Source organism: Alligator mississippiensis, chromosome 3 (assembly GCF_030867095.1).
Source record: "Alligator mississippiensis isolate rAllMis1 chromosome 3, rAllMis1, whole genome shotgun sequence".
In the NCBI taxonomy this organism is placed as follows: Eukaryota; Metazoa; Chordata; order Crocodylia; family Alligatoridae; genus Alligator; species Alligator mississippiensis.
In genome coordinates, this window is record NC_081826.1 from 71,379,300 (window position 1) to 71,391,306 (window position 12,007).

At 49.3% G+C, this 12,007-nt stretch overlaps 1 protein-coding gene across 2 annotated transcripts in view; it reads right to left on the bottom strand.

Annotated features, from left to right (window-relative positions):
* LYN (LYN proto-oncogene, Src family tyrosine kinase) overlaps positions 1 to 12,007 on the bottom strand; it is a 98,386-nt gene that overhangs the window by 34,108 nt on the left and 52,271 nt on the right. For both annotated transcript variants that reach the window (XM_019498670.2, XM_006272184.4), the window contains exons 9-10: positions 10,486 to 10,668; positions 9,508 to 9,584 (exon numbers count right to left, since the gene is read on the bottom strand). In XM_019498670.2, the coding sequence (XP_019354215.1) occupies positions 9,508 to 9,584; positions 10,486 to 10,668 (260 nt within the window). The remainder of the gene's footprint in view (positions 1 to 9,507; positions 9,585 to 10,485; positions 10,669 to 12,007) is intronic.

The following is a 12,007-nucleotide window of genomic DNA, read 5'->3' on the forward strand; positions in this document are numbered from 1 at the left end:
TGGCAACTACAGAAACATGGGATGCAGACGAGCAAGGAGCACAGATCTGCACAGGAGACTATATTTTGGTGTGCATCACTCCCACAATGCACTGCACAAAGCAGCTGACTGTGGGCTTCTACCACATCAATTGCATAAGAGTGAATTTACCTCACATATAACAAATTTTTGGTATAAAAAGGGTCACCCTAACCCTTGGGGGAGCAGGCTCCTGTGGCAGCGGATCCCCCCAGCGGGGGAGCATAGGGGCAGAACTGCCGGCAGGCACTTCCGGGTAGACCGGGGCGCCTGATTGGCCGTTGGAGCGGGGCGGGTAATTCAAACCGCGGGCTTTAAAGCCACGGAGTGACGTAGTTCCCAGCACTCGGGAACCAGCAGCGGGAAGGAGAGGAGGCAGCACACGTGTGTTCCGCACGCACGTGTGCCCTTCTTACCAACCAACTGACCGGAGGCGGCGGCGGCAGCAGCAACAACAGAGGAATCGGCAGCGGGGGCAGCAGCAGCTGATCCCCCGAAGGTAAGTGGGGCGGAGGGACCCGGCGCAGCTGAGCCGGATCCGGAGGGGAAGCCCCCCGGGTCCCATATAGCTGAGCCGGTAGGAAGCCGCGCTCCCGAGCCGCGCGGCGCGAACAGAGCGCGCAAACAGGCGCGCTCTGTAAGAGCACGCCGGCGTTTGCGCGGGCGTTCGCGCCGGAGGGCGGGCAAGGAGGGCCAGGAGTGGGACTCCTGTAGGGGTAAGGCGTAGACACCGCGCAGGTCTACAAACAGCAGCTTGTAGAATGGTGTCTACGAGGAGTACTGCTAGGGCCTCTGTCCAGGGGGACAAGGCTACCCGGGGCAGGTCTGAGGCCTCCACCCAGACCGAGCCCATGGGGGAGCCGGTGTCCCCCTACCTCCTGGCCTGTGGGGTATCCCCAGCAGGGCCGGGGGGAGCAGAGATTGGGGGCCCCCACACCTGTCTAGCAGGTGCCCGTCTTAGGGCTCTGGAGGCGCAGGTGAGGGAGCTCCGGGAGGAGGTTAGCAGGCTGAGGGGGATCAGGGAGGCGGAGGATGAAATTGATAGTTATTTCCTTTCCCTGCAGGCCCAGGCACCAAAGGAAGAAGCACCCTGGGGAATACCCTCCACAGCAGAGTGGCAGACGGTCACAGCCAGGACCGGAGCGGCACGCAGCGAACCGGTACCAGCTTCTCCAGTCCGACTGGTGAACAGGTACGAGGCCCTGGCGACCCTGCAGGAGGTGGAAGGGGAGGAGGAAACCCTTGGGCAAGAAGAAACACCACGTTCTTCACACTCCAAACAGATCAAGAGATCCACGATGACCCAGAGGAGGAGGCGACGAGTGCTCGTCATAGGAGACTCCATCCTGAGAGGTACGGAAGGACCCATCTGTCGCCAGGACCCCTCGGCACGAGAGGTATGCTGCCTCCCTGGAGCAAAGATTCGGGATGTGACGGAGGTAATCCAGGCCAGGATCAAGCCCACCGATTATTACCCCATGGTCCTAGTCCATGTGGGTACTAATGATGCGGCCAGGAGAACCCCCGATCACTTGATGGCGGACTACTGTGCTCTGGGCGGCGTGCTGAAGGAGTTCGGCGCCCAGGTGGTTTTCTCTTCCATCCTACCAGTGACCGGACGAGGAAGATGGCAGGAGAACTGCATCAGAGAGACCAACTGGCGGCTTCGGCAGTGGTGTCTCGAGGCAGGCTTCGGCTTCCTGGACCATGACCCGCACATCACGACGAGGGACATGCTCAGCTGGGATGGGCTTCACCTGTCCCCCAAAGGTAAGCGTGTGTTTTCTTCTAGGTTGGCGGATCTCCTCTGGCGGGCTTTAAACTAGGCTCGTCGGGGGGAGGGGAGTACGAGGGCAGGGGAAGCTGTGGACCACCAAACCATGTGGCACCCACAAGGACAGCCCAGCCTGAAGAAGGAGAACACTGGGAACCTGAAGGCCATGGGGAGGCCAGCACTATAGAACAGGTAAGGAACAAGAAGGTAAGAAGCAATGGGCCCCATGGGACTTGGAGCGGGGGGGCAGCAAAGGCACCAGTCGCAGAGCTGAAGTGCCTATATACTAATGCTAGGAGCATGGGGAACAAGCAGGATGAACTAGCGCTCCTGCTTGCACTAAACACCTATGACTTAGTGGGGCTAACAGAGACCTGGTGGGATTCATCCCATGACTGGGCGGTACATATTGAGGACTATAGATTGTATAGAAAGGACAGGTCGGGGAAGAAAGGGGGGGGGGTTGCACTTTATATCAGTGAGCAATACACATCAACCCTCATCAAGACAGAATCCGAGGTTGAGGAAGTAGAAGGATTGTGGGTTAGGCTACATGGGGGGCAAGGAGAAAGGGATTTGGTGGTAGGGGTCTGTTACAGACCCCCACACCAAGGGGAAGAAATAGATGCGGGGCTCCTGAGGCAACTCTCGGAGACCATAAAAGCTAAAGAGGCGGTAGTCATGGGGGACCTAAACTACCCGGACATCTGCTGGGAGACGCAGACAGCAAGGTCCCATCGCTCACGCAGGTTTCTAACTTGTGTACAGGACCTCCACCTGACACAGGAGGTGCATGGTCCCACTAGGGGGAATGCCATACTGGATCTGGTATTGGCAACGGGAGATGACATGATAGGGGACCTCCAGATCAGTAGCTATCTGGGAGACAGTGATCACCTTATAACAGAATTCAACATAAGACGGCGAGTGGGTAAGGTAACTAGTAGGGTGAAAGTGCTAGACTTTAGGAAAGCTGATCTCAATGCACTCAGGCGATTAGTCAAGGAAGCACTGCAGAGTAGGAGTTTTGATGGGATGGGAGCCCAAGAAGGGTGGCTGTGCCTAAAGGAAACGATCCTTTGGGCACAAAGCAAGACGATCCCCGAGCGAGGCAAAAGAGGGAAAGGGGCCAGGAGGCTTCCATGGCTGACCAGAGAAATCCAGGGCAGCCTAAGGGCCAAAAGGGGAGCACATAAAAAGTGGAAACAGGGTGAGATCACTAAAGATGAATATACCTCCTCTGCTCGTGCTTGTAGGGAGGCAGTTAGGCGGGCCAAAGCTACCATGGAGCTGAGGATGGCAACCCAAGTAAAGGACAACAAGAAATTGTTTTTTAGATATATTGGGAGTAAAAGGAAGGCCCAGGGAGGAATAGGACCGCTGCTAAATGGGCAGAAACAATTGGTGACAGATAGAGGGGACAAGGCTGAACTCCTCAACGAGTTCTTTGCCTCAGTGTTCCTAAGCGAGGGGCACGACAAGTCTCTCACTGGGGTTGTAGAGAGGCAGCAGCAAGGCGCCAGACTTCCATACGTAGATCCTGAGATGGTGCAGAGTCACTTGGAAGAACTGGATGCCTTTAAGTCGGCAGGCCCGGATGGGCTCCATCCGAGGGTGCTGAAGGCACTGGCTGACATCATTGCACAGCCACTGGCGGGAATATTCGAATGCTCGTGGCGCACGGGCCAAGTCCCGGAGGACTGGAAAAGGGCTAACGTGGTCCCCATTTTCAAAAAGGGGAGGAAGGAGGACCCGGGCAACTATAGGCCGGTCAGTCTCACCTCCATCCTTGGTAAAGTATTTGAAAAAATTATCAAGGCTCACATTTGTGAGAGCCCGGCAGGGCAAATTATGCTGAGGGGAAACCAGCATGGGTTTGTGGCGGGCAGATCGTGCCTGACCAACCTAGTCTCTTTTTATGACCAGGTTACGAAACGCCTGGACACAGGAGGAGGGGTGGATGTCGTATACTTAGACTTCAGGAAGGCCTTCGATACGGTATCCCACCCCATACTGGTGAACAAGTTAAGAGGCTGTGATGTGGATGACTGCACGGTCCGGTGGGTGGCGAATTGGCTAGAGGGTCGCACCCAAAGAGTCGTGGTAGATGGGTCAGTCTCGACCTGGAAGGGTGTGGGCAGTGGGGTCCCGCAGGTTTCGGTCCTTGGACCGAAACTCTTTAATGTCTTCATCAGCGACTTGGACGTGGGAGTGAAATGTACTCTGTCCAAGTTTGCAGATGACACAAAGCTATGGGGAGATGTGGACACGCCGGAGGGCAGGGAACAGCTGCAGGCAGACCTGGATAGGTTGGACAAGTGGGCAGAAAACAACAGGATGCAGTTCAACAAGGAGAAATGCAAAGTGCTGCACCTAGGGAGGAAAAATGTCCAGCACACCTACAGCCTAGGGAATGACCTGCTGGGTGGCACAGAGGTGGAAAGGGATCTTGGAGTCCTAGTGGACTCCAAGATGAACATGAGCCGGCAGTGTGACGAAGCCATCAGAAAAGCCAATGGCACTTTATCGTGCACCAGCAGATGCATGACGAATAGGTCCAGGGAGGTGATACTTCCCCTCTATAGGGCGTTGGTCAGACCGCAGTTGGAGTACTGCGTGCAATTCTGGGCGCCACACTTCAAGAAGGATGCGGATAACCTGGAGAGGGTACAGCGAAGGGCCACTCGTATGGTCAAGGGCCTGCAGACCAAGCCCTACGAGGAGAGACTAGAGAAACTGGACCTTTTCAGCCTCCGCAAGAGAAGGTTGAGAGGCGACCTTGTGGCTGCCTATAAGTTCATCATGGGGGCACAGAAGGGAATTGGTGAGGTTTTATTCACCAAGGCGCCCCCGGGGGTTACAAGAAACAGTGGCCACAAGCTAGCAGAGAGCAGATTTAGACTGGACATTAGGAAGAACTTCTTCACAGTTTGAGTGGCCAAGGTCTGGAACAGGCTCCCAAGGGAGGTGGTGCTCTCCCCTACCCTGGGGGTCTTCAAGAGGAGGTTAGATGAGCATCTAGCTGGGGTCATCTAGACCCAGCACTCTTTCCTGCTTATGCAGGGGGTCGGACTTGATGATCTATTGAGGTCCCTTCCGACCCTAACATCTATGAAGCTGTAAGTGTGAATTCGCACACACAGAACCCGCATAAAGCAAGGAAAACCTGTAGTTTTTGCCACTGCAGAATTTAAGTTGACCTATACAGGTAGTTTAAACAAGCTACCAAGCCTGCAGCCACACTGGACCAGCAGTTGTGGCAAGGGCAGTTCATACAATGGATCTCTTACCTTTTTCTAAATCCTGAGGGTTGGGGGGGGGGGGGGGGCGGGGGAGAAGAAGTGGGGCTGCAGTTTAATGCTCTCATCGGGCGCATCCACACATGCAAGCACACACGCTTGCAGCAGCTCAGATAAAAGTTGTGCAAATCTGACCTGGGGCTTTTTGCCTCAGCGCACGCGTCAGACATGCACTTTATTGTGGAGCAAATTGTGCCACTTGGGGCAAAATAACCCTGCTTGGCTCCTCCTGGATCTGCAGCCAGAGAAAGCTAGAGCCCGGGGCCAGCACCTGTGCTGTCCCCATCAGTACAAAAAGCTGCCCTGGCAAGCAGCTGAGGGCTACTTGCTCTCAGGAGCTCCTGAGGCCCAGCCAATTGGTATCTGGGGACACTACCCCTTGTGCCAGCTGGACTGCTGCAGCAGGATCCCAAATCCATTTTAAAAAATATCCCAAAATCCATGTTCTTCCACAATTAAAACAAAAGACCACTCCACACACACACACACACACACACACACACACACACCCCTATAGAGAGAGATAGAGAGGGATTGGTTAGTTGGGCAATGCTTTATTGGTATATTTACAATGGTAAAGAGATTTGGAAGCCTACTAGTGTCTCTATCATCATGATAAAATAAATTCTAAATACCTATGTGTTTTCATAGATATTAGGGTTGGAAGGGACCTCAATAGATCATCGAGTCCGACCCCCTGCATAGTCAGGAAAGAGTGCTGGGTCTAGATGACCCCAGCTAGATGCCTATCTAACCTCCTCTTGAAGACCCCCAGGGTAGGAGAAGAGCACCACCTCCCTTGGGAGCCCATTCCAGACCTTGGCCACTCGAACTGTGAAGAAGTTCCTCCTAATGTCTAGTCTAAATCTGCTCTCTGCTAGCTTGTGGCCATTATTTCTTGTAACCCCCAGGGGTGCCTTGGTGAATAAAACCTCACCAATTCCCTTCTGTGCCCCCGTGATGAACTTATAGGCAGCCACAAGGTCACCTCTCAACCTTCTCTTGTGGAGGCTAAAAAGGTCCAGGTTCTCTAGTCTCTCCACGTAGGGCTTGGCCTGCAAGCCCTTAACCATACAAGTGGCCCTTCTCTGGACCCTCTCCAGGTTATCCACATCTCTCTTGAAGTGCGGCGCCCAGAATTGCACGCAGTACTCCAACTGCGGTCTGACCAGCGCCCGATAGAGGGGAAGTATCACGTCCTTGGATCTATTCGTCATGCACCTGCTGATGCACGATAAAGTGCCATTAGCTTTTCTGATGGCTTCGTCACACTGCCGACTCATGTTCATCTTGGAGTCCACTAGGACTCCAAGATCCCTTTCCACTTCTGTGCCACCCAGCAGGTCATTTCCTAGGCAGTAGGTATGCTGGACATTTTTCCTCCCTAGGTGCAGCACTTTGCACTTCTCCTTGTTGAACTGCATTCTGTTGTTTTCTGCCCATTTGTCCAACCTGTCCAGGTCTGCTTGTAGCTGTTCCCTGCCCTCCGGCGTGTCCACTTCTCCCCACAGTTTTGTGTCATCCGCAAACTTGGACAGAGTACACTTCACTCCCTCGTCCAAGTTGCTGATGAAGATATTGAAGAGTATCGGTCCAAGGATTGAGCCCTGCGGGACCCCACTGCCCACACCCTTCTAGGTCGAAACTGACCCATCCACTACGATGTGTTGATGTGTGCTTTTGGTCTCCTTCGCACATGATGGGTGTGTGATGGGGGGGATGTAGTGTTTGCAGGAAGGGGTGTGGGGTAAGGCATTTGGGTGTGTATGGAAGGACGTGGGTTGGTCTGTGGGTAGGTGTGGGGCAATTGCTGGGGGGACTGTGGGTGTAGGGGACCTTGTCGGGGGGCTGCTCAGGAGGGGTGGGTCTCCTGGCCCCCACAGGGTACAGCCTCCCCACACAGCACATGGAATGCCCTTCCCCCCCATCCAGGGCCCTAGCTCCCCCCTGGAGGGCCACCGTCCCCCCGCCCATGGCCCCAGGCACCCTGGAGGGCCACCGTCCCCCCGCCCAGGGCCCATAACTTACCTTCCAGAGCAGCAGCAGGAGTGGGGTGCTCTGAGCCTGCTGCTGCCAGCTCCCAGATCTTGGGGACCGCATGCCAAGCCCAGCCGGGTCCTGCCAGCCCTAGGGCTGCTCTGCCACCTAGCTGGGCTGGTCCCATGGCCAGCAGAACCCGGCGCATGGGGACCACGTGCTGAGGCCAGCCGGGTCCTGCCAACCCTGGGGCTGCTCTGCCGTCCAACCAGGCTGGTTCCATGGCAGCAGGTCCTACTGCGCACCACCTCCCTGCAGACACAGCAGAGCAGAGCAGAGGGGGGACCTGGTGCGGCGGGACTTGGCCCAGCCCCGTGTGGCTCGCTAATCCAGCTTTGCGCTAGAGCAAGTCACATGGCTCCAGGAGGCGCAGCTCCTGTGCGTGCCTCCCGGAGCCATGCGACTCACTGCAGTGCAAAGCTGGACTACCAAGCCGCACGGGCTGGACCAGGTTCCTCTGCACGCCGCCAGCTTCACCGTGGCTGCTCTGGCCACTTGCCCTGTGCAGCCCCAGGGACATTAGCCCCGCCATTTCCAAATTCCCCCCACATCCCCCTGTCACCTATAACCGCCCCCTCCCCCATTCCCTAAATTACGTTGGACAGTGCCGGGGGCAGCAGGAGCACCAAAGAGATGCTCTGGCCAAAACCAGAGCATCTCTTCTGGAGGACTGACTCCTGTGCTGGCTCCAGGAATGGTCTGGGACCGTGCCTTGCTCCTCTGTTCTGTGGAGTGTTTTTTTTCTGACCCCTGGCTATCCAGGGGTCTAAATTTTCTCTCTGTGCTGCAAGTTTGCAGCACAGGGAACATTTTTTCATTCCTGCACCTGCTTCTTGCCCCATCTCAAATTCCTTTGAGATGGGGCAAGAGGCACGTGTGCGCTCATCTAGACACACCCATCTGGGTTGGCTCATAGTAGCCTCTGTAACTGAAAGACTCAAGTCATACTTATTTACATACTGGCTTCCCAGTGGTATCAACCACATTATGCTACTTAATACTATTATTGTCTTTCCAGCATGCTGGAACTAATCAATACAAAATAATATGTCTGTCAAGTCTAATGCTCATTAGAAAAAGTTGGGGGAACAATATGCTCTCAGAATCACTTAACACAGTTAAAAGCCTGTGGCCCCCTTCTGCCCAGGCTGACCGGGAGCAATTTGCTCCCAATCAGTGTCTATGCATGCAGTATGGTGCGTTAATTAATGTGTCATTTTTCTAGTATCTGTATCTATAGGTACTGTACTAGAAAATGGTGCATTAAGCTAACATACTGCACAGTAATTGCTGCACACGTGTAGACAGTGATGCTTTACTGTGCATTAAATTAGTCTAATGTACAATAAAGCATCTAATGTAGATGCACCCATTGGGTTTTAAATTGGACTCTGGTTTCTGTGTCATTCTGGAGCTTACACAAGCGTAACCTAAAAATCATAGGTACCCCATTTATATAGTTTGTAGCTATTTGTTGTTGATTGGGTTCTGATGCGAGTGAGCTGAGCTCTCTCATACGCTATACGTACAAGAAAATAATTCTAAAAATTATTGCAGTAAGTGTAAACAACTGAAATGCATCTAAAATTATCATTATTTTGAAAGCAACAGCACTCTTCAGCTAAATAGAAATTTGACCAGTTGATCCAGTGCAAAAAAAAGGATTTACTAACAGTCTTTTAAAAGTTTCTCAAGTGCATATACTATGCAGAATTGATTTTATATTATTAGAAGTTTACCTTAAATTATGGAGAAACTAAACAATTTTCATGTGTTGTTTATGATATAAAAAGCTAATTCTGCGTATATTACCTGGATGTGCTCTGGCAGCCCTACCTCTCGGCGCTGAATGGTAGAGGTCTCAGTGGTGGAAGGAAGGATGAGAGGGTGGCCGCCATCTTGTCTGCTGCCCTTCATGCCACCCTGCCAGCTGGCACTTCAACACCCCTCCCCCCCTCACCCTCGGGGTCCAGCATTTCATTCATTTTTATTGTTTTGTTTTTTTTACATTGATTTTGGGAGGCAATCCCAGATATTCCAGTTTCCACAAAATCCATGGAATTGTAAATTGAGTAGACCATTACATATTATTACTACTAGAAATGAAAACAGCCCTTTCTTCTGCAAACAGAAATGACAATAGCACTGACAACAGATAACGTACCAACATTAAGAATAGGTAGGTTTTATCATAAAACACTCTTATTTCCTTCCCATGTAGAAGTAGTTCTAGACATGATATTTCTCAAGGCTTTTTGGTATGATGAAATAAAGTTCACTGTTACTACAACAGAGTTTACAACAATAATTGACACAAGTTTCAGACTAAAAGACAAATGCTGTCAGCAACTCAATTTTGTTTGTATTGTAACTATTTACCTGAGCTGAGAAGTCAATTAATTTTGGAAGAAACAATTTACTTCCTTCATCGCTCTTCAGAAAATCCAGCAAACTGCCTGTTTCAATAAAGAAAGAATAAAACAGCATAGTTTACAAATCAAAGGAAGTTCATCACTAGCCCTGTAATCAGGTTGCCAGTTTTACAAATATGTGACAACATTAAATTGGATACAATTAGCTAAGTTTCTTAACATGCTCTTACAACAACACAGAACAATACCTGTTTTGTTTTGTTGTGAGAGTGACCTGTTTTATTCTGGTTTGGGGTTTTGTTTTTTGGTTTTTCCTTTGAATCACAGATATGAACAACTGATTTTCCCATTTTTAGGGATATCAAAAAACCTGTCCTTGGGGAACTGCCTGTAATTACCACTCTGTAACCATATTATGATTTTAAAATGCCACAAAACACATCTACTCAAAGTTACCTCTTGTTCATAAGGACAACAGAATGGCCCTTTGATGAAAACACGCAACTAAAGTATCCATTCATAAATAGCTTTATTTTGTGAACCTTCTGCACTGTGTAGTAACTACCTAGAAAAGCCTGGTTGTCTGCATGATGGACAATCAATTAAACATATTAGATAATTAATGAAAATGTTAATGAAGTGAAGGATTGCTGCATGTAGTTTGCTTTAACTAGTTACACCGTTTTGGTGAGAGATGATCAGTCACATTACAGAGAGTGACCACAGATATTAAGGAATACACTTAGGATGTGCCAAAAAAATGTATTTTAGAGACTTTGAGAAATTTCTGACATAATGCAACCTAAAAACACTGTGGGCATAAAATAAAAATTGTCTTTCAGAGACAGATTCTGGATCATTTAAAACCAAAATCTGCAAATGTATAAAATATGTGTCTTTTTCTATTGTTTGTTACTGGGAGTAAATTCATTACATATAGAATATTTAACTCTTGATGCTGCTTTTAAGGCTCAGTAGTTCTCACCTTTTGCCATGAATTCTGTTATTATATAAATAGGTTCTTCTTTGGTGACTACTGCATACAGCCTGACTAACTTGTCATGCTGAAGCGTTTTCATGAGGTTGGCCTCCTCCAGGAATGCTTGCACTGACATTGTTCCAGTCTTCAAAGTCTTCACAGCAACTTTTGTACTATTGTTATAAAAGCCTAGAAAAGAAGGAACCATCATGGCTCAGGAATCATTCAGCAGTGTGCCAACTGTTAGGAAAGCTTACAAACTAGACAAGAACTCGAGAGTAAAATCTTGGAGGTAAGTGTTATGTAGCCCATTTGAATCAGTGTAATAAACTCTTATTTTCCAAGATGCATTAACAGATTATTGCTCTACCCACTGATGTACAATGTTCTATTTTTGTAAGTAACTATGCAAAAATAATATAAAGTGAGACCACTTTTATTAAGGTTCCTTTTGTGCCCTACTCTTCACATTACAACACTGCAAAAAAAATTAACAGGAAGAGGTAAAATTCATGACTCAACACACTAGCTACCAGCCAGTCTGCACAATTTTAACAGTTTGCCTCTCTAAAAGAAAGTACACAGCCCAGTAGTTACTCACTCTAGGCAAAGAAAGAACTCATGGTCATACAGAAAATCTGTGGCAGAACAGGGAACTGAATCCAAGTCTTCCCAATCTTAAATTAGTGCCCTACCTAGTGTCATCTGCCATCTTTTTAAAGGAGAAAGAACACAACCTCCAAAAGCTGTCAGTAAGCCTGGTACAACGCACAACCAAGTGCAGCCAAGGAACAATCTCTTGCACAGAAGAGTTAAAAAGAAAGGAAAGATAAATAGGCACTTCCAATTGGCTTATTAATATATGTAAAACAGTTCCATATAAATCTTTTTTTTTTTTTTTTTAAGTACCATTTTAGGCTTATTTTAAAACTTTTCTTGTGTTTTGAACTCCTTGCAGAAAGTGTACACAGTACTAAAATTTACTTCAGTCAGGGTTAAGGGCACTCGGCACATCCCACCATGGCACGGCCCTTAATTCAGGAAAATAAATTCTGTTTTACCAGAATCCTCTCATGTGACAGAACAAAATGAAAAGATGACAAAGTAACAACAAAAAACAAGACTTAAGAGCTTGGTCCTCTACCATTCTTCTGTTAGTTAACAGGGAAAAGGAAAGAAGTTGGCTATTTTCTCACATACAATTGAGGAAACCAGATAAAGGAAGTGTGGCCACCTCAGAATGGCACTTAAATTTTATAGCAGGCCTAGCCCCAGCCGCATGCTATTTAAGAAAAACAGTAATCAATGCTGATAGGTATATTATTCATTTCTGATAACTCGACTGAATAGAAGAAACAACTGTCAACTTGGTCATTGCCAAAGACTGAATCAGATGCCCCCAAACAAAGACTAAAGCTAGCACTTTAAGCTTATGAACTATCACTTAGCTGGCAGCTATAGCAAGGTTTTTTCACAGCTTTAGAGAAAAGTAGGGCTAGAAAGGACCTTAAGAGGTCATCTAGTCTAA